Raw genomic sequence first — 22,691 nt, forward strand, 5'->3', positions numbered from 1 at the left:
TGGGATGAGCACTGGGTGTTGTTTGGAAGCCAATTTGACAATACATTATATTCACAAAAAATAAAAAATAAATAAAGAAGTTTGAGAAGCAAAAAAATAATAAGTAAATAAAGAGGGTTTGCTCTCTGCGGGGCTGCAAACTTGGTGACAAGCCGTGTGGCATGGCAGGCCCCCGGTAAGGCGCAGGCGTTAGCTAAGGGAAGTCGGCAAGGATAACTTCGGACCCACCCGAGGTAAACCCTCTATGCCAGGCCCTCACCACCTGCCCGGCCTGGGAACGGGGACGGTCCAGGAGGGAAACCTGGGGCGAGGAGAAAGAGGCCGCTGGCTGCTACAGGAAATGCTGCACAGGAAAACCCGTCAAATGTCACTGCTCAGCCCCAAAGCCTGTAACACCAGCAGATTTCATGCTTCCAGGTAAAACAGAGAAAATCCTCACTTGGGAACTATTCGAGGGTCAAGTCGTGTCTTCACTGCCTTTTTGCTGCAGGGACAATGAATGTTTGCTGAAACACGTTTGGATTTACTCCTCTCGCTATCCTCTGCTTCTCTTGCGAATTTTTACGGTGTGAAGATAGTTCTCTGGCTTTACAAATAGACTTCTGGGGCGCCTGGGTGGCTCAGTCGGTTGAACATCCGACTTCAGCTCCGTGATCTCATCGTTCGTGAGTTCGAGCCCCACCTCGGGCTCACTGCCGTCAGCACGGAGCCTGCTTCAGATCCTCTGTCTCTGCCCCTCCCCTTTTGTGCGCACATGCTCTCTCACTCAAAAATAAAATAAAACAAAAAACCCCCAGGGGCGCCTGGGTGGCTCAGTCGGCGGAGCGTCCGACTTCGGCTCAGGTCATGATCTCGCGGTCTGTGGGTTCGAGCCCCGCGTCGGGCTCTGTGCTGACAGCTCAGAGCCTGGAGCCTGCTTCGGATTCTGTGTCTCCCTCACTCTCTGCCCCTCCCCTGCTCATGCTTTCTCTCTCTCTCTCTGTCAAAAATAAATAAACATTAGAAAAAAGAAAAAAAACCCAAATAGTCAGACTTTTAATATAAAGGAGGGCAGGGATCCAACGTGCGTTCAGTGACTCTCCAGTCAGGGGATGCAGGCTTTCTAACATTTAAAGTTTTCTGTATGATACTAATATTCTGCTTTGTTAAAGCTGGAGGCCCTCCACCCTGTTATAACTCTGGCGAGAAGGAGGCTCTGAGCCTCCAGGAGTTCAGAAAGAAGAGCTTTGCCAGTCATGTCTTACCTCCCTGCTTCTAGTACTTTCTGTCACTCGCAGGTGCAGTGAAAAACATTTCCTTCCCACACTTTCTTCGTTTCCACCTCTTCTGTTTATTCTTAACACGGGAGCCCAAGTGATCCCTTTAAAAGCAAGTCTTAGGCACAAGGCATCTTTCGGGGGTGATGGAAATGTTCTAGAATCGGGTTGTGGTGATGGCTGCCCAACTCTGTACATTGACTAAAAATCACTGAGTCGTATACTCAGAATGGGGGATTCTGTGGTAGGTAAATTATACTGCAGGAAAGTCAGATCATTTCACTCCTGTGCTCAAAACTGTCCTGTGGGACCCATGTCCCCTGGAGCCATGTCCCCTGGAGCCACAACGACTTGACCTGGAGCCAAGTCATTGTGACAGCTCCCAAAGGCCCAAGTGACCTTCCCCATGCTTCCCCCTTGCTGACTCCCCTCCAGCCACACTGGCCTTGCCGTTCCCTCTTCCCGAATGCTCTTCCCTCTAATATCTGTGCCTCCCTACTTCCCTCCCCTCTTCACTTAACTGCCACCCTCTCAGAGTAGACAAATGCACCTCACCACCCCATGGGCCCCACCTCCCTTCTCCGATTTCTTTTTCTCCATTGCACTTAAGACTACCTGACTTCCTACCTGCTTTACTTTTAAAAACCTCATTTCTTGGGGCGCCTGGGTGGTTCGGCCGGTTAAGCGTCCGACTTCAGCTCAGGTCATGATCTCACAGTTTGTGGGTTCAAGCCCCGCATCAGGCTCTGTGCTGACAGCTCGGAGTCTGGAGCCTGCTTCACATTCTGTGTCTCCCTCTTTCTCTGCCCCTTTCCCACTCCCACTCTGACTCTGTTTCTCTCTCACTTTCTTTTTTCTCGCTTACTTATTCTAAGTGCACAAACTTTAAAAATAAAAAATAAAAATAAGTAAGAATAAAAACCTCACTTCTAGTCTGTCTCTCATTAGCACACGGGCTCCCCAAGGGCTGAGATTGGCTCTTTGTGCTCTCTCGTGAGCCCCCAGTGCCTGGAACAGTGCCTGGCACAGAAGCTGTGCTCAACAGGTATTTGCGGAACGAATGAAAGTGAGCAGCACAACTCAGCAGCATGAACCCTTCGTGTTGAGGATACAGGCACAGAGGGTATTTCCTCTTTTCCTTTTCTTTGTTCTCTCCTGGCACTATTTCTTCCCGGCAGCTACGGTTGGGGATCTCTGAAGACTGGATAAAAGCAAACGAAGAGTGCTAACCGAGGTGAAAGCAAACGGAAATGTCTTTACTGTTCTCAGCCTTTCGGTGGCTCATTTCTAGAGCTGTGTTCTGGGGGACGGATGCTACTGAGCATGACTGCAGGCTGCAACGGGGCAGAATAGTGAGTGGTCCTTCTAAAGCTAACGCTGCCTCAGTCTCCCTCCCCTGGCCTCAGCACCATCCACAGGCTCAGAGTAACCCGCCTCCCCGCCTAAGAAGAACCTGACGTCGGCTGTATTTAGAAACTCCCTTGTGTCTGGCCTACAAAAGACTCAGGGTGTCCAGCCCCTTCATCTAATTCCTGGTGCAGCTCAGGGGTGACCAATCTCTGGGGGCAAAGGTCCAGAGCGACTCTGAGGGCCTAAGACACTGCACAAGCACCAACCACCGTTGGCCAATTAAATGCCTCACATGAGGGCGCCTGGGTGGCTCAGTCAGTTAAGCGTCTGATGCTTGACTTCAGCTCAGCCCATGACCTCACAGTCATGGGATCGAGCCCCACGCCAGGCTCGAGCATGGAGCCTGCTTAACATTTCTGTCTCTCTCCCTCTGTCCCTCCTCCCACCTCTAAAATTAAAAGAGAGAGAGAGAGAGAGAGACAGCCTCACACAACACACACATCAGGTGTCGTCATTTTAAGACTGTAGGCAGATGCTGCGGTGACTCACAGAATTCCTGGTGATGACAGCTCTTGGCCATTCCGTATCTCCTCAGCCAGGAGACACTGAAGATACGACCACCGCTGCTGTGGGCGGGTCTGTGAAGACGTGCGCCATTAGAAAGGGCCCCTGGGCTCAAGAGGGTTGGGAATCACCTGCCCGGGGAGAGCCGCCTGGCTTGCGGCGTGAGAGAAACCCGTGTTCGAATCCTGGCCTCACCGCTGCCTGAACGGAGGCCAGTTATTTAATAATGCGGATTCTCAGCTGCCTCATCTGTCAGAGGGAGATAGAGAAGATGGTAATACTGATAATTGATAATATTGATAATAATATTGATTTCCCAGCGCTGGTGTCAGGCCTTGTGTTCGGGGCACGCGGCTCGGTCCGTGGGGTCAACTCCGCGTTCTCCCCACACGGTCAGTTTGGTAATCGGGGCGGGGGGGGGTGGGGGGAATGGGGTGTGCGAGGCCCTGTCTGTGCAGACGGCCCGGCCGTGTATAGAAACACTAGCGGCAGGCACTGCTGTGGCTCAGCAGCGTGGGTCAGATGGTGGCAGGAAACAGCAGCACCGGCCCCTCGGAGCAGAGCCTCTGCAGGAAGCAGCTGAAGGGCCGTGAGCTATGGTCAACCGCTTCCTCGGTTACTTTTCTTTGAACAGAGTTTTTCATGGTGATAAGACACGTGGAACATAAACTTCACCATCTACCCATCTTTAAGCGTATGGTTCAACAGAGTCAAGTATATTCCCTTTGTCATGAACTATCCTCACTTTTATCAACCAGAAATTAGGTCAATCAGTGTATATCCTGTCAATTACTCTTCTCATGCTTCTGGCAGGTCGCACTGGACTCCTGATGGGAGGCTTTCTACAGGACGCTTTTGTTTAAAAAAAAAAGTTCACTTATTTCTTTTGAGGGGGGGGGGGAAGCAGGGGAAGGGCAGAGAGAGAGAATCCCAAGCAGGCTCCGTGTTGTCAGCACAGAGCCCGACACGGGGCTGGAACTCACGAACCGTGAGATCATGACCTGAGCCCAGGTCAGACGCTTAACCGACTGAGCCCCCCAGGTGCCCCCACACAGCGGGCTTTCTCCAAGGGAGGCAGGCCTCTGCAGGGCTCTCCAGGTATTTCCAAACAGCCCCCCCCAAGAGTTCGCAGAAATCTCATCAAGCGGCTGGAAAGGCGACATCACACACTCCCCCATGCCTCTCACGTTGTCAATAATGAGATTCTCCTGGGCTGCAAAGACCAAAGGATCTCAAACCTGAGGAGCAAAAAAAGAAGCATTTTCTCCCTCCTGGCAGGGGGTCCATGTGTGCAGGGAGAGATAAGGTGGGAAACGAAGGAGGAAATTATCTCCCAACCACGGGTCCAGAAAACAGACCTTGAAGGAAATGATATGAACTGCATCAAACACGAACAAAATCCATTCCGAAGATATACACACACGCACACTATAAACACACAGATGGAAGCAGCCAAATGGACAGGGAGGGAGATGGGTGGCTGGGCAGGAAGGGACTAGAAAAGGGAAGCTCTGACCGTCCCCAGGAATGAGGTTCACACTGGAAAGAATCGCTTCGGGGAGCCCGTCTGGATACGCTGTAAGGATCCAGGATGAATTCTTTAGAGAAGGAGTAAACCTGCAACCCGCCTTTGACTTGGCTGTGCAAAGTGATAAGGCTGGCACGAGCATCCCGGGGCCCTGGAAATGAACCTGCCCGAACTCTCTCCACTCTCGACCAGGGAACTGAAGTGTGGTCCATCTGAGGATAAAGCAACTGGTGGGTGCGGTTCCATGTGAGGGAAATAGATCACGTCACATGTGATGTCTGCTATCGTGAAGACAGAAGAGCCAGCTGACCGAATGACAGTCCGTTCTGCATGTCAGCTGGTGACAGCTCAGAAACAGTTTTCAGCCAAGTGGGAGCTTAGGGACTCACAGGCCAGGATGCTGAGATGTATCTGTGTGAGCTTATTTTCTTAAAAAAAATTTTAAAATATTTTTGAGAGAAAGAGGGAGAGAGAGCGTGAGTGGGGGAGGGGCAGAGAGAGCCGGAGACACAGAATCCGAAGCAGGCTCCAGGCTCCCAGCTGTCAACACAGAGCCTGACGCAGGGCTTGAACTCACGGACTGTGAGCCGAAGTCGGATGCTTAACTGACTGATCCACCCAGGGGCCCCTGTTTGTTTTTAAATAATTAATTTTTATATAAGCTCTGAACTCAATGTGGGGCTTGAACTCAACCCTGAGATCGAGAGTCGCATGTTCTACAGACTGAGCCAGCCAAGTGCCCCATTCACTGCTTTCTGAAGTAGATCCTTGAGTGGTTATTGCAGCAAAAGTCTGTTACAGGTAAAAGTGCTCAGTTTGAAAATATCTGTGCTCTTTTCTCTTGAATGATACGACCGTTCTTTTTCTTTCTTCTCTGGCTTCTATTGTTGTTTTGTGAGGTCTCCACAGTCTAGTCGCTCTTTCTTTGTAAGCAATCTTTTTCTTCTTCCCTTTTAAAGTCTTCTCTTCATCCTGGCAGTTCTACAATCTGACTATGGTGGGTGTGGGTGAGATAGTTATCCTGCTCAAACACGCTTCTTGAATCTCAGGAATCAATTCTGGAAAATTATCAGCCAACAAACTGCATCTCTCCCCTTTTCTCTTCTTTTGGAGCCGGTATTAGGCAACTGGTAAGCTCTTAACTTCCCTCTCCATCTCTTGGCTCCTTACCTCTCCATGGTGCACTGTCGGTAATTTCTTCACATCAAAATTTCCAATTCACGATCTCTCTCTCCAGCTTTATCTAATCTGCTATTTAACTCATCCAATTAAGGTCATCCCAATGACCTTGGTTTTTCACTTCTAGAAGTTTCATTTGATTTATTGTCAAATTTCCCTGTCTTTCCCCACCCCCACCAGTGTCGTCTTCTTTTGCCTTATTTATGATGTTTCAATTTAGGTCTTTAATAATTGTAAACCTACTTATTTTTTCAGAGGGTGCTCCTTCAAACCATTCTGTCAAAGACTGAGGGTCTATTCCTGGTGTTTGTTGTTTCTGTGACTTTTCCACATGGTTGGGCTTTTCCTTGTGCGTTTCAGAAGTCTGGATTATGGGCTCATCTTTAAGCCGGTCTTACATGTGGCCTGGATTGAGGACCTATTTTCTCCAGAGTAGTCTGGTGTCAGGTTTTTGACTTGGGGGTTCCTGGATCCTGCAGGTAGTATAATTATGACCCCTAAATCCCAGTGATACCTTATCCCGTGTCTCTGAATTCCCCAAAGAAACTTTTTTTTTTCTCTCTCCAGTCAGGGCACATGCTTACTCTTCCTCCCTGTTTCTGCTTCCTCCTTGTTTCTCATCTCTGGAAATTTCCTTTATTTTTAGGAGTGCTGCTTTACAACTCTTTGTTCCATTTCGAAATGAATAGCACAATGATTGCTGGTGAGGAAGAGTCAGGGCAGACAGCGTTGATCAACCTGCTGGTGGCAATAATTCTGTGTGACAAACCCCGCCATCTCTTTGAATGAGTGGCCTGCCAAACAGCAGAGCCCCGGACTGTGGAACGGCCAAGACCCAGCCGCAGTCTGCGTCTTTGAACATCTCTGTGAGCATGAGTGTGCATCCATGGACCTCTTAGGCCAAGCCCAGTTCACAGGTAACGACACATCATGAACTTGGTCTTCCTCCTTTCTGCCAATGATCTCTCCATATGAGTCTGCCACGTGGCAGGGGCCTCTCAGTGTCCTCTGGGATGCCGTGGAATTCTCAGAAACAACCCCATCTGAGTTCCCTTGCATTTTTAAAATGCGCCACACCACCCTGCTTGTGTATAGTTTTGGTCATTTTCAAAAAAGGGGACTTGTCCCTGACGGGATCCAATTTTTCTTTCTTTCTCTTTTCTTACAAGAAATTCTTCATCAGACCATTTCCTCCTGATTTTCATCTGAAAAGCACAAGGTCACTGAAATAGTAGCCAATTTCTGGCAGCTGCTGCCAGAAAGTCCAGTCGTGCCTGGATGAGCAGAGCTTTTGCTCGGATAGCGTGTAAGCAGGGGTCTGAGGCTGGCCCTGTGCTGTCTGGCTGTGGGGGTCGGGACTAGAGAGCACCTCTCCATGTGCCCATGTCCTCATCTGGAAAGTGGCCCGAGAATCCCTCACTTGCAGGGCTGTTGGGAAGGCTCCATGGGATGGGGTCTGGAAACCCCTGTTATAGTAGGTATTCACTGTTTGGTAGTTCCTTCCCTTTGTATCTTCGGTACCTAATAAATGCCAACAAAAAGGATGTAACTGGGCGGCATGCGAATTTCTCACGAAGCAGGAGCAACCGCTCGGCTTTGCACCAGCCCTCAGTGGAAGGCAGACTGTAGACCCTCCTGGGCCAGCATTTGCTGGAACCCACCCATCACTGGGCATGGAGGAGCCCTTTCCCTGTGAAATGTGTGGCCCCTCTAAAAGTCACCACAAGATGGTACTGTGGTGCCCACAATGTATCTCCAGGACCCGGCACTACTCCAGGGACTTCCTGGGTTGCTATTCAGGTTAGAGGCGGTGGCAATGCCCTGCCAGGGGGTGTGCTGACCACACTGCGGGGCACCTGCTCCCCCGGGTGAGAGAAGCCATAAGAAGAGGGGTCTGGCACTGGCCCTGCCTTTACCAGCTGTGCAGTCTGGGCCGGCTGGGTAAATGCTCAGCTGAAAAATTAAAGGGACGAGTCGAGGGTCCCTGTGGGCGGTAGAGAGAGGACCGCTGGGGGAGTCTTCACTTACATCTGTGTGACTGTGGATAAGTTCCCTGGGCTCTCTGATCCTGTTCTCTTGAGCACCAGCAATAACACGTCTCCCTCTCCCAGGCTGGCTGGGATGGTTGGTGACACTACATGGGAAGGGTCTGGCATGAAGGGCACTCGGTCAGCTGGCTTCACGTGGTGCAGTTCACCCGGCCCCAGGCCTGGGGAAGCAGAGGAAAGAGGCCTCCGGGCCATGCAGAGGGGCGGGTCGGTGCAGCCACAGGCCGGGATGCTGAAGGACGGGGAGGGAGTGTGGTTGGGAGGGAGGTCCTGTCTCATCCAAGATCTCGCCGGGTGGGGCTGCAGTCTGGCTGACCTCGGTCCCTGAGCCCTGTGCAGGTCATGGCACATGGGAGGTCCTCAGCAGGTCTCTGCTGACCGATGGACACAAAAACACAGCAAGGGAAGAAGCACCAATACCAAAGCCTCAAGGCAGAGCCTGCATCCGGGTCCCTGTCGTTCCATTCGACAGGTCAGGTCCCTGAGTTCTGGACCCTGCTCACCTCTCCAGCCTTACTTCTCCCAACTTCCCAGAGAGACCCGGGATCCGGCGGCCTGCCCTCCCCTGACCGTTCAGCTTCCTACCTTGGGATCTCCGCTATTGCCAGTCCTGGGATCTGAGGCATCCTGTCTTCCTCACAGCCTTTCAAGGCTCATTTTTTTCTCTGAGGCCCGCCACCTGCTCCCTGAAGCCGTCCCTGCCATCTGGAAGGAAAGGCTCTCTGCTCTGAACTGCTTCATGCTTAGGCCCTTGCGATGTGGCATCTGGTTTTAAGGCTGGCACCTATTCTCTTAGCCAGACTATCGGGCAACTTGAGGGCGGCAAGCTTATCATCAGAAGAAGCATAGGAGACGCGTTCACGGGAAAAGGTTTAGAGTAGGATTCACCTGTGTTAGCATCCCAGCTTTGCTGGGTGTAATCCCAGATCACTAGCTGTGGGCCCTTGGACAAGTCACTTAACCTCTCTGGGCTTCTGGCTCCCCATCCTTAAAAAGAGAAAATGCAATACCTGCCTTTCAGGTGTAGTAATGCCCACACCTTAACACTGAGATGGGTTCTGTTCCCACCTGGCACACAGTAGGTACTCAACGCGCCTCAGCTCCCTTCCCGGCTCCCCATCTTGGAAAGATGCTTTCTTGTTTTCGAGATGAAACTGTTCTCTATCAAACTTCAGCAGAAGAATGTGGCCGGCCGAACCAAAAACCATGTTTTCCACTGCTCTGTAAGCCGGTGATCCAGGCTCAACAACAGTCCCTGAAGCCTCAGTCTCCGGCAAGTGCCAGATGACAAACGGAAATGCAGCTGGGGACGTGTCGCCTGATTAACAGTCTCCCAAGTACCCAGCTGCTCGGGAAAGCTCAAGAGATCATGATCTCCAGACCGAGTTTCCGAAGAAGCCCCTGCTCCAACCCTCCCCATCACCAGGAGGCACCTTGGGAAGATTATTCCCCACCACGACATTGCCCTCATGGTTCCGGTTTGTAACTTCCAGTCGTGACCTTCCTAGCGAGGCAAAGGTAGAGACGTCTGAGGCTCTGAACCTGTGCGCCCAGCTCCCCAAAGGCGAAGATAAGCTGCTCTCAGACAGAGGAAGTGAGGGTGAAACAGAGGGTCTCGTTACCTGTGCAGCTGGCATCTTCACGTCCCCCCACGGAAGTGAGAAACAGGCAGTTGTGGCCTTATTCACAGCTCAGTTACCGCAACTGGGTCATCACAGGAGAACTTATAACAGTAACAGCAACAAAACTCGTGGTTACCGAATGCCAACTACTGGCCAGCCATTCCGCTAAGTGCTTTACGTATATCACTCCCCTTAATCTAGTCCTACTAGACCCGTTTCACAGGCGAGGGGACCGAGGCACAGGGACTAAGTGCACACGCCTCTTTGCTGAGCTAGTATTCAGATCCAGGCCTGGCGGCAGGGTCTGAGCCTCCTCCGGCGCCGGGCCCTGCTCCCCTGCATCCGAACTTCCGGACTGGCTCAGGCCCCTATTCACAGGTGCCGGGTTTTGTGCTCCCGATGTTTTACATTTAACCCTGAGTTGCTGCGTTTGAGGCTGTATTTGCTGAGAAGTCCTGCAAGTCCTTTGAGGAAGGAGATGTGGATTTGCGTAAATTAATAAATGGATGTCTGAGAAAATGAGTCAACAAAAGATGGAAGAAATAAAGAATAATGGAGAACCCTCGAGAGACCTGAAAGGTCAGAGTTCACACGGGGACATGCTGTGTTGGGGGGGGGGGCAGGGACAGGGGCCTCAAATCTCAGACCCTGTCATTAAATCGCCAAGTATGGGGGACACACTGACCCCACAGGTAGGAACATTTTAATCTTCTGCTGCAAAGCGGGCCTGGCTGTTTTCTAAAAGACAGCAGTTCGAGGATACTGGCTAAGCAGCCTTGATGATCACGGACATCTTAGATACAGGGGAAAACCCCAAGAGTTTCCATTACAGAGTGGTGTGAACCGAGATGGTCAATTAATATGTAAATCAGTGGGACTTGGGGTGTTTTCTTCCTTGGATGGAATCCACCCCCCCCCCTCCCCCCGGAGTGCTCCCTCACTGCACATCGTCTGGATTCTTCCATTGTTATTAAGCAGGACTCATACACAGGACCTATTTATACAAAATTCTGAGTGCGGGGAGGCCTGGGGTGGCAGGGGTGGGGGAAGGAAACTGGGAATGGCCACTAGAGGGCCATCTGTCCATGAGATTGGGATGGTCATCAGGGCTGATCATGGCCAGGAAAAGGAACATTCCCAGAGTCCGTCCCCTCCCCATCCCTGTGCTCACCATAGAAATTCTGGCAGAGAATCTGTTTTCCCAGGAGGCTGGGCAGCGAGCAGGGACAGCTGCTCCATCTGCTTGAGGGTGACAATTATTGGTGGAGCCTAATGAATCAGCATTCAGTTCCCAGAGCTGTCTCTTGTGAGTCGGCTTCATGGGACTCTGATCAGCTCTGGGTGCAAAACGGACACAATCATGTTTCTGAAAAGCCTAGGAACAGACCTGGGGATGTGCTGGCCGCCCAGGTGCTGCTGCAGCGCCCGGGGCTTCATCGTGGTGCCAGCGGCCACTCTGGATGACATCTGAGCACAAGCAGCCCGAACAGATGTCCTGGGGCAGAGCCCGATGTCCCGCCGCCCACAAGCCACGGATGCGCAGATGAAGTCGAGCCATTCCTAAGTTCCTAACCACTCCTGGGCAGAGTAGTAAGCTTCCTGTCACCAGAAGCAAGTAAGCAGAGGCTGGTAGGCACCTCTGATGGATGATGCCAAGGAGATCCCGTTTGTGTAGAGGTCTGAACCAGGCGATTCCAAACAATCCCTCGGAACCTGCGCGTAGGAGTCCGTACTTTCTGGTGTTCATGGGATGGAAGAATGAAGGCCTTGCTGACCCACCCCAAGAGGACGCTGTGAAATGCCCCTGGATCGTCAAACTATGATGGCCTGGAGTGTTAAGTGCCCCTTACGATGTTTTAATGCTTTCGAGGCTCAAACCACCGACCGTACCATAGCCAGTTAGCAAGCATTTACTATGTGCCAGGCTCGTGCTAGGTGCCTCCTATGTGCTGTTTTCTCGATACATCACCATGAGGTGGGTAGCATTAGCTCTTACTCACAAGGAAGGCTTGAAGGATTTATGTACTCTGCACAGGGTCACAGAGTTGGTAGTGGAGGCAGAATCTGAACCCAGGGCTTTCTGACCCTGAGCGCCTGATCTTAACCTTGTGGTGTGGAGAACAGTGGCCTGCTGGGTAGTTGTTAGCAGACCCTTCCATGGCTTTTCATAGAGCTACCCCTCCTCATTCCCCACACAGGGAGGAGGAGGAAAGCAAGTCTACAAATGGCTAGACCAGGCGGTAGGAAAGCCAGGCTGGGGAGACGGGTTGGTTTCTGGAGGCCCCGGAAAGGTAAGAGGACTCATCTCGTAGGGGCTGGTGGCCAGTCTGTGGGAGGAGCTGGGTCAGCTGGTGGCTCTGCCCTGTGGGTTGACGGTGCAGCAGGGAGGCCGGGCCCCAAGCGAGAGCAAGCCCTCCAATCCTTGCCTTCTTCACACAACCATGACAACCCAGGTTCTGTGTGTGAATAAATGCATTTTAGCAGGTGGCAACCACCAAAGTTAAGGGTGTCTGCATCCCCGGGATGATGCAAATGCCTTTCCAAGGGAGCCAGGGGCCTAATCTGCAGCCGAGCCTGGCAGGAAGACCCCACTCGTTTGGACGAAGGCAGCAAACAATCCCACGTTCTGCTGAATCATTCCTCCCCTGGGAGCTGCCATCCGAAGACGTTACTGTCCTAGAGCGAGGTCAGAAGCAGCGTGTGTTACAGCCTTGGAAAAATCCACGTGGATAAACTAACGGAAAGAGGGAGAAAGGAGTTCTTACTTCCTAAGGGCCCACCGTGTGCCAAGCACTGTGTGGTCACATCTGCTATATCAAAAGGCCAGCAGTGGGGTAGAGTTGAGCCCCGGAGCTGCCATACGCACATGACTGTACCCCTTCCCTGCGCCGAGTCCCGGGCCAGGTGCTGGTGACACAGGAGAGGAGGACATGACACAGTCCCTGCCTTCAACCTCTTCACAGGCAAAACACAGCACTAACAGCTTAGGGCCACTCATACGTGAAAGGAGAGAGAACATGCCAAGTGCTTTTAGCATCGTAAGTGTTCAATAAATAGGAGCCATTAGGGGTGCCTGGGTGGCTCAGTCGGTTAAGCTTCTGACTTCGGCTCAGGTCAGGATGTCACGGCTCGTGAGTTTGAGCCCCGCGTCGGGCTCTGTGCTGACAGCTCAGAGCTTGGGGCCTGCTTCCGATTCTGTGTCACCCCCCCCGCCCCTCCCCCACCCACGCTCTCTCTCTGAAAAATAAACATTAAAAAAAGATTAAAGATAAATAAATAAATAAATAAATAAATAAATAAATAGTAGTTATTAAATCCCAGGACCAGCCCCAGAGGCCTTGGTACCCTGCTCCGAGGTGGGTGACTAGCCTCAGGGCACGCAGAGAGTAACAAGCAGAGCCTGCATTTGAACTCCGGCTTCCAGACTCCAGGTCCAGTGCTCCTTCTTTCTGTCATCCGCCTTGGCTGCCACGATCCCTTGCGTCTTGGAGATACAGGAAAGGTGAATGAATGGAGCCAGCTTACAGATGGAGCGTGGATGGGGGAGCCAGGCCGAGCGGATGCACGCACCCCAGGACCCAGAGCGCGGCACGCCCGGCAGGCTTCCGTGTACGGACTGAATACGCCGACAGGTGGGCTGGCTCATCTCAGATGTCTCGCTGACTACCTGCCCGGAGCCACGGGGCAGAGATAATATGGAATGCCTCTAATTAATTCCCCTCAAATCCTTTCGGAACGAAGAGGAGAATAAATGCAGAAATAAACTGAAACAGAACTGATTTTCTTGCTTCATGAGGCCATTTCCTGGCTCAGCCTGCTGCCATGAGTCAGTCTGAATTGAGCTCGCTCTCCAACTACTTAATTTTTGAAAGCTTTTGACGCAAATGCAGAGAAAAACGAACAGTCTATCATGATCTGGGGCCCAGAGGCTCTCAGTGAGTGCTTGCATGGTGGTTCTTCCTGGCAACGGGCACCGCTATAGTCCCCCTGCCACCTGCCGGGGCCAGAAATACCCTTGGTTTGGACGGTCAGCCACTCCCAAAGCACATCCATCCCGTGGGCTGGCAGATGGACCGCCGGAAGTGGACAGTTCGTCTCTGGGAATTCTGGCTACGTTCCTTTCCTGCCCAAAGGCACAAACACTTGTTGGCAGGTGCCCATTGTCTCAGTTTTGAGTGGGCAGGATCGGTGCACGGGGGTGTGGGGGTGCTGGCCGATCGTGCCTGCTGGGCACGTGCCGGCTGGAAGCAGAGCGGTGGGGAGGCTGGCCCAGGTCTTGGGGGCTGTCGTCACGTTCTGTAGGCAGCACTCACAGCAAACTTCCCGGCTACTGTCGTGTGCCTCATCAACGAATTGGCTACTAACACCTCCTATGTGCCAAGTCCTGGGTCACAGGTGAACCTGAAAGACAGGTCCTCCCTGAGAACCTGAGACAGGTCCTCTAGTCCGGGAGAAAGACCAGTAAGCAGCTGCACAGCACAGTGTGGTGTGTGCGGGGACAGCCGGCTGGGGAAAGAGCGGGGGGAGAGGCAGCAGAGAGGTGGCCCCCCAAACAGAATGGCTCACACTTCGGACTTGGGTGCTGGGCATGAATCTGAGCTCTGCCGCCTCCCGGCTCTGCCTCTGGGCGAATCCCTTCGGCTCTCTGGGTCTCAGCCTCCTTCTCCGCAATTCTGTAAAATGCGACGAGGAATACTGCCTCGTGAGGAAGCTGTGAGGATCAGTTAATAAAACTGTGCCATCAGGCCAAAGCACGGACGTCCCACCCTGTTGTGGCCCAAACCCCAAAGACAAGCAAACGCCCACTTTATCCTCTGAGAGAAAGCAAAAACAGGAGGGCCCCATTGTCACATCTAGTTCCCCAAATGAACGAGCACCTCCTTCAAGCTGCTGACTCCATGAGAATAGCTCTGTTCGCAGCATCTGGAACACGGATGGCCGAAGATCCTGACACCCCGTGTGGCTTCCATAATCTCATGAGAACATGGCAGTTTTCCCACCGTGTGATAAACACGGGGTAACCCTGGGACTCAGGAGTGTGAGTGTGTGTGTGTGTGTGTGTGTGTGTGTGTAATTTGACAAGCCTGGCCTTCTGAAGTCTGACTAGTTTACACCTTTTGGCAAGAAACACCTTTTCCTTCCTAACTGCCTCCGAGTCTGAGACTTCTCCCTTCACGAGGAGTACGGGGGAGGGGATCTCTGAGCCAGATCTTGAAGGATGTGTCTGAGCTGGCGCCATGCCTGGGGCTGGGGGAAGGCGGAGAGCCTTCTGGGCAGCAAGAACGGCTGTAAAGCACAGGATGCTCTGACCCAGACAGACAGGAGCCGCCCTGAACTTGCAGTTGTCTTTCCCGGGCAGGGGGGAGCTCTGAGGGAAGGGCAGCTGATGGGAACCCAAGGCCTTGCAACCAAAAAACCCTACTGGATGCACCTGGAAACGTGGCTTTGCCTCACACTGAGCCTTCCCGCAAAATGGAGAGAATCATCCTGATCTCAGGTTGCTGTCGGGGTTAGCGACCAAAATCACGAATGTGAGCACGGGTCGGCCACTGTGGATGCAAGTTCCAGCGGCACCATCAGCAGCCCTGTCACCGTGGCCCAGTCGCTTCACCTCTGTAAGGCTTGGTCTCCTCATCTGTACAACGGGGTTAATTAGAACCTCAAAGGATTATCGCTGAGGATTAAATACGGTACGTACAATATGGAGCTGTGGTGGGCACAGAGCAAATGCCGATGTCTGTTAGCTAGCGAGGCGAGGATGAAGAGAAGATGATGACTGGAGTGAGTCAAACAGGGAGCAGCCATGAGCACACCCCGGCACAATCTGGGTCTATTTCTGTCTGAAGACGACGAGCTTCCTTGGCCACACGACGCGTTCAAAACGCTCATCCAGAAGACAAGGGATTCCCAAGGGGGGAGTCAGTCCTTCCCGCTGAATACGCCGCCAGGCTGCTCTGAGAATCCGAATGACAGATGGAGAAAGCTGCATGGGCAGAGCATGGTCCAGCCCCCACGCAACGCTGCGAACTCCGAGCCACCTGCCTGGAGCCCCGGGAGGAGCAGAGCAGCCCTGGAAGTCTCGCTAAGCATCCGACTGCGTCCCGGGGGGCTGTGTTTCCTTCTATGTTCTAAGCCAACTCCTTACGGGAGATGGTGGTCTCCCCGTGAGGGCGGGACACTCAGGTTAAGGATGTCAGCCCCCACCAGGCTACTCTGTGCCAGGTGCCTTTCAGGTGACTGACACACTTCATCGGCAACCTCCGTGGCCATTCTGCAAGGCCCCACCTCCTGTCTCAGGTGGCAGGTTCTTTCAACAGACTGGGCTCTTTGCTCCGTGGGCGGGGAGGGGCTGTACTGGCTTCCTCATTGCCACCTCCCCCAAAGCCCAGCACAGTGCCTGGCACACAGCAGGTGCTTAATGCACGTGGACAGGTGGAGCAAATTTCTTTTCTTTTCTTCTTTATTTTTGTTTTTGGAGCAAACTGAATTTAGAGTAGTTCTGTTTAGCAGGTCTGAGGTGAGCTCCTGCTTTGAGTGAATATATCCAACCAGAAGGGGCCCCAGATACTAATGTAAATAAAAGTTCTGGAGCCAGAGAAAGGTTTCAAGACCTTGGTTCTAGGGCAAGATACTTAGGGTTCCTTTTACGGAACCATGAGGCCCCCATCGAGAATATACAAGAATGGCAACATCGGCCTGGGTCTCTGAGCGACGACGAGGATCGGAGCCCCTGCCCGCCCACAGTGGACAGAGAGCAGGGGTGAGAAGGGAACCTTTGTTGTGTTTCGCCTCTGAGATTTGGGGAATGTTTGTCACTGTGGCATAACCTAACCTATCCTGACTGATACAGTGTGAAGGCTTATAACTCTACACTTGAAGTTCAATTCGCTTAAACAGCATGCACTCTCTGTGGGTTTCATCCCAGGTGCAGGCAGCACAGAGGTCAGACGCAGTCCCTGCCCTCGATGGGCTTGTAGCCTAGGCGCCTCTTTGAAAGGATGCTGAGCCTAAGACAAGGGCAGGTGCGGCTGGGAGGGGCACCTTGTGAACACTGGCATGTCCCCCAAGCAGTAACCCCCTGTTGTTTGCAACATCACCCAAGAGAGGAGATAACGCTGTGAAAATGGTTAATTCTACAAGCAGCTTTTCTTGGGGGCGAGGGAAGGGAGAATGAGTGGCAGCTAGGAGGCAGTGGGGAGGGGGAGGCTGGCGGAAGTGACTCTGGGATTTCCTGCTACATTTTATTACTGGGCACCAAGGGACTGCAGAAAACAATTAGTGAATTCGGACGCATTACAGCAGTTCCTTTTTTACATCCCCTAACTCAGATAATGACAGCTTTCCTGCAATTAGGAGAGGGTCTCCTTCGTGCACAGATTAACTGGGTGTTACAGCTGAGCTGGAATGAACTAGCTGTGAGGCCTCAGCTCCAGGAAAAGGGTGACTAACTCATTCACAATCACAGCCAGCTGCGGACTCGAAGATGCCCCCCCCCCCCCCCCCCCCGGGTCAGTAACACAAGGCGGGGGTTGGAAGGGGCCGTGGAGGAAGCCGGGAGAAGGTGGGTGCAGGGGCGAGGTCACGGTTTCTCCACCGGGTCCATTTTCCAGGCACCACGTGCGTGGGGTGCCCCGATACAAAGTGCCGGCTCCCTTTCATAAAGCTTAAGACAGTCCCTCGCGTAACAGAAATGCTCAGTGAGTGTCACGGGGTGCATACATGCTGGCCTTTAGGCATACTCTCGCGCTTAATCCCCGCAAGCACCTCGACTGTCCTTTTCTGCCGTGTTTCGCACGAGCCAGGGCAGCTGAGAGAGGTTGCTAGGTGGCTTGCAGCGTGGTGGGTCTGGGGTTCCAACCAGACGCCCTGACTGCGGAGCGCGTACGCGTGCAGCCCCTACCGCGCAGCTTCTCAGCTGCAACCCCCCCCCCCCCCCACCTCATGACCACCCACTGCAGCTCCTGCTGTGCCGGGCCTGCGGGAACCGGCGGGGACCGGATGGCGGGTTGTGGAGCCCTGGAAGGCCAGAGGCTTGCTGGGATGCTGCTAAGTGAGCAGGTGCAGGAGGAATTTGAGGGCCTGAGTGGAGGGTGGACGCATAACCGTGCACGTGTGCGAGCGTACTTTTGTGGGCGCGTGTGTGTCCGCGTTTTCGTTTGTTTTACTTTCTGGTGTGGGTTAAAGAACTGTGGCCTGCAAGGCGCTGCTGGAGTCCCAGCCCTGGGCCCCCTCCCCCCCCTCCCCCCCAGGGGCTGCTGGCGGGGGGGTGGGGGCGTCACGCTCTCGGGATTCGGGACCTTTCAGCTCCCTTTTGCAGGTTGGTATGTTTTGTGTTCAACTTCCCATTTGTGGGAGCCATCAGGAGTTCCCTCACCCTCCAGAAAGAGAAAGGGAAACGGGTGGGGTGGGGGTGGGGTGGCGTAAATGGCTCGGAGGCCTAGCTTTGGCAAGCGCCCCTCTATGTGGAGTCACCGAGAAGGCCAAGGGGGTGCAGTGGGTTCAACTGAGTGTGGCCTGCACAACCCTGGCACAGGAGCCAGCTGGGCCTAGGTTGGGAATCAGCCAAGACTAACCAAGGGACGGACCTGCCGGAGTGTTCGGGACCGGGGTCAAGGCAGAGGGTTCCTAGAGCTCTCTCACCTCCCGTCCAGACACAGGATGGGACAGGACGTTAGGAACCTGAGGGGGAAACTATCAGAACTACCAAGAATGAAGACTTGTTCATGGGGCGCCTGGGTGGCTCAGTCAGTTAAGCATCTGACTCTTGGTTTCAGCTCAGGTCGTGATCTCACGGTTCGTGAGTTCAAGCCCTGTGTCGGGTTCTGCGCTGACGGCACGGAGCCTGCCTGGGATTCTCTGTTTCTCTCTCTGCCTCTCCCCCACTCACGCTGTCTCTGTCTCTCTCAAAAAAAAAAAAAAAAAAAAAGAAAGAAAAAAGAATGAAGGCTTGTTCAGAGTCTTCTGGCCGTGAGTTCTCCCTTCTGAGCAGAGGCGAGATCAGACCAGGTGCACTTTGGACCGATGGGTTTCTGTTCCGATTCCTCCCGAACTCTCGTTACTCGGAGGGCTTCCCATCCTAGTGGCTCCCACTTCTTTTTATTATTATTATTATTATTATTATTTTATTTTATTAGTTTTATTTTTGAGAGGCAGAGAGAGACAGAGTGCCTGTGGGGAAGGGTCAGAGAGAGAGGGAGACACAGAATCTGAAGCGGGCTCCAGGCCCCAAGCCGTCAGCACAGAGCCCGACGCGGGGCTCGAACTCACGGACCGCGAGATCACGACCTGAGCTGAAGTGGGACGCTTACTGAGCCACCCAGGCAACCCTCGCTTCTTCTTTTAAAATGCAGAGGTTTTCTAAAGAGAACGTGGACGACTCTTCACTGCCAGCATAAAAAGGCAGAAATGCCTTTTTCCTGTAGAAATCTGTGAGCGTCCACGGTCGGCCCTGGCAGCGCAGAGTTGAGCGCGACACGGTTCTTCCCCGCAAGGCGGGGGAGGCCGGCATGCAGACCCCCGCCCCTGACCCATGGTGGGGCTCATTCCTTCGCTTGGTCCACTTGTCACGTGTCCCTTTACGTGCCAGACGTAGGCTGGCCACAGGCTCGGGACGCAGTGACGAGGAAGACGAGGAAGCGGCATGCCCTGCCCCCGCCTGCACTATGGTTCCTGGCCAGGGGACCGGTTTCCACCACAGGGGGTGACTGACCCCCGCCGTGTAGGGTCCCGGCACGTATACTTTGGGGAAAGAATTGCCCAGGTCGTTGTGCTATGCGCTCCTAGCTCACAGTGACTATCGGACCGGCAGGACAGAGGAGTCGACAGGCCGTTGTTAACGGTGACGCCAGTGCTGGGAAAGATGCTCGGCTAAGAACGGAATGGTGGCCTGGAGAGGTGGTCTGGCTTTGGGGTCGAGGTCATGCAACCCGTGGCTGGACCGCCTGCTCTGCCATGAGCTGGCTGTGTGGTTCGGGCACGTTACCTGAGGTCCGTATTTCAGTTTGTTCATCTGCCAAATGGGTACCGTAACAGCATCGACCTGATGGGGCTGCTATGGAGGATCACGTGAGATAAGAGACGGGAAGAGCCTCAAAACCGCGGCCGGCAGACGGAAACACGGAGCGTGTTAGGGGAGCGCACTACGCGGCAGTCACTACGAGTGCCGTTATTACCGATGGAGGAGCTTTCACCCTTGCCCGAGACACAGCCCGGAGAACACCACGTAAGGACGTCAGGTGAGCCTACGGGAGGATGCGCAGTCCGCCAGGAGGGACGGTGTGGGGGGCCGGGCCCCGGTGCCAGGCTGAGACCGGGTCGAGCAACGTTCCCTGTTGACTCAAGCCAACCCGGTGGTTCCCCCTCCCATTCCCCCACTCTCAAGGGCATACGAAAGCCTTGTCAAGGCTGAGAAAGTTAATTCCTGAAGCCTGTGCTCTGCAGGTGTTGGCAGTAATGCTACCTCCCTTTTTCTACCCCGAGTCAGATAGAAACAAACATGGGAACTGTGTTTTGCTAGCAATCTATCAACAAGGTCTTGTGACCCGTTCAGAAAGTTCACAAGGTACACAGAACTAAATGTTTTGGCTGGCAGTGATCATGTGAAACCTGTTTATTCTTAGAATGACCTGATCCATAAGAGTCTTATATTATAAAAGATTGTGTACAGCAACAATAAAGCCGTCACTTGGGCCATCAGCCCAGGGGACCCTCCTGTCCCCAAACTTTCTCTCTTCTCTCTTTTTTTCTTGCATTCCCTTACCCTCAGGACCCTGACCTCGGTGTTTGTTGCGCCGGTCGCGACAGACTGGGACGTGCCGGGTGACCGCCAGCACCCGCGGCCAGTCAGTGGGTGAGGTCAGCCTGGACGTTCCAAGCCTTCCAGCTGCACCTGCAGCTGCACGAGTGAGCCCAGGTGCAAAGAGGAGAGGAACTTCCTGGTCCACCCACAGAAGTGTGAGAATTATCCAGTTATTGCTGTGTTAAGCCACTACATTTAGAGAGGTTGTTTGCAGCAATAAACAGCGGACACAGAATGTTAGCAAACACGGCACGAAAAGAGATCCTAAATGTGCACATGTGGTTGGCCTTGGATCCGGCGCTCTAGCGATCTACCGTAAGGAGGAACACGCCCTGGGTGGCTGCTCCCCTTCAGCCTCAACGGGACAAATGCACACGGAGCGGATGTGGGCCCAGCCCGCAGCCTGGGGCCAAGCCTGCCCAACCCGCAGCCAGAAACAGAGCCTGTTCTAGAGCAGCTGAACCACAGCCAACCCACAGATCCTGAGCAGGAAAACATTTGGTGTCGTTGCCCTCGGAGTTTAGGGGGTGGCTTGTTATGCAGCATCGCTACAGCAAAAGCTGACTGCTACGCCCATCCTGCTTCTCTATGACCCACACATTTGTAACGAAGGTCCCGTGTCCTGCATGAGAAATGCCTCCCCCCAATTTTCGTGAGAGATTCTGTCATTTGCACAACGCTGCAGGAATACAGAATATGGCATTATGCAGGAGTCGACGGTGTTGCTGTGTGCCAACAAAGCCCTTTACTGCAAGAGGTGAAGAGCTGAGGACGGGGAGACATAGAAGGTCTCTAGGGGGTTCTTCCTAGCAGGCGAGAAGGTCCCAGGTGGATTATTATATTTTTAAATGCTTATTTATTTATTTTGAGAGAGAGAGAAAGCAGGGGAGAGGGGCAGAGAGAGAGGGAGAGAGGATCTTTTAAAAAAATTTTTTTTAAATTTTTTTTATGTTTATTTAGATTTTGAGAGAGACAGAGCACGAGTGGTAGAGGGGCAGAGAGAGGGGGAGACATAGAATTGGAAGCGGGAGCCAGGCTCTGAGCTGTCAGCACAGAGCCCGATGCGGGGCTCGAACTCACGGACCGGGAGATCATGGCCTGAGCCGAAGTCGGACGCTCAACCGACTGAGCCACCCGGGCGCCCCAGGGGAGAGAATCTTAAGCAGGCTCCATGCTCAGTGCAGAGCCCGATGCGGGGCTCAATCCACACCCGTGAGATCATGACCTGAGCTGTGATCAAGAGTCAGATGTTTAACTGACTGAACCCCCCAGGAGCCCCCCCAGGAGCCCCCCAGGTGGATTATTTGTACCAGGTAGAGCAGAAAAGGCAGGTAAGGGATGTCTTTTTGACTCATTCTGCTCTGGTGATGCCTGGGTAGGGGAAGAATTCATACAGAAAGGAAAAGTACAATGTTCTCCACGGTGTAAGTGGAAACTCACTTTCACCAGAGCCCCAGATTCAGCCCTGCTTCCTCCGTGGTTTTTGCCTGAACTCTGACCCCAGCCTGGATTTTCCTGGTGAACGCAGCTCCGAGCTGGCTCCCCAGGCCCTTCTGCATGGTGGCCCCAGGTTACCCAAAGCTCCTGGAAATAGGACAGAGCTACCTCCTCATTGCTTAGTGATGCAGACAACACTGGGTGATGGGGGGGGCGGGGGCTGCTGAAAGCTACAGGGGAGTGGGGGTGGGGGGGGTCCTCCAAAATGACACAGAGAAGACACGAGGCTCATCTGCAGGCCTGACACACAGGGCTTGGCCTTTCCATGGTAAATGCCAAGGACGGCACATCCACCTTGCCCGTGTAACCAGGAAAATAGCTCTGGTCCTCAGTCCAAGGTGGGGGACCATTTTAGCAAAAGAGAAGAAGCAGGAATGAGTCATGCCCCTCAGCTCCAGGGTCTCTCCCAGGCCCTCCGGGGCTGCCAGCACTGCAAATAACCCGGGTCAGCCCGACACGTCCGGCTCCCTCAGGTCCGGCCAGCGGCGGGCATTCCCGCCCCTCCCTGCTTGCTGGCAACCAGCCAGCAATCCGGTCACACACTCGGGCCGGCCGGGGAGCGGCCAGGGGCCTCCTTCGGGGCTGGCCTCAGGCCAGCAGCAGCTCTGAAGAGCAGAAGCTGCAAAGCGATATACCTTGAGCTGAATCTGGTCAACCGTGGGTTTTGCCATTTGCAGAAATACCATACTTGGGCACCCCAGAACAAGCACGCGGCTGAGCAGAACTCCACGGAGTTCGAAGTCGGGGAGCTGACGCCCAGAGAGGCATTCGAGGCAGCCCCCAGTGAGACCGCTGGGCGGAACTCTGGCCCTCCCTGCCAGCCACCCTCTGCTCCCAGGCCAAGGAGTC

General features: G+C 53.5%; 1 protein-coding gene across 10 annotated transcripts in view; it reads right to left on the minus strand.

Moving 5' to 3' along the window:
- TMCO4 (transmembrane and coiled-coil domains 4) overlaps positions 1-22,691 on the minus strand; it is a 94,491-nt gene that overhangs the window by 17,665 nt on the left and 54,135 nt on the right. Inside the window, exons 14-15 of one of the 10 annotated variants that reach the window (XM_042997455.1) lie at positions 14,114-14,220; positions 12,860-13,948 (exon numbers count right to left, since the gene is read on the minus strand). The exons of 6 other annotated variants lie outside the window; for them this stretch is intronic. In XM_042997455.1, coding sequence (XP_042853389.1) covers positions 13,937-13,948; positions 14,114-14,220 — 119 coding nt within the window. In that variant the 3' untranslated portion in view covers positions 12,860-13,936. 3 more of the 10 variants (XR_006221545.1, XM_042997454.1, XM_042997457.1) reach the window with 3 other exon arrangements.

This window comes from Panthera tigris, chromosome C1 (assembly GCF_018350195.1).
Source record: "Panthera tigris isolate Pti1 chromosome C1, P.tigris_Pti1_mat1.1, whole genome shotgun sequence".
Classification (NCBI taxonomy): Eukaryota; Metazoa; Chordata; class Mammalia; order Carnivora; family Felidae; genus Panthera; species Panthera tigris.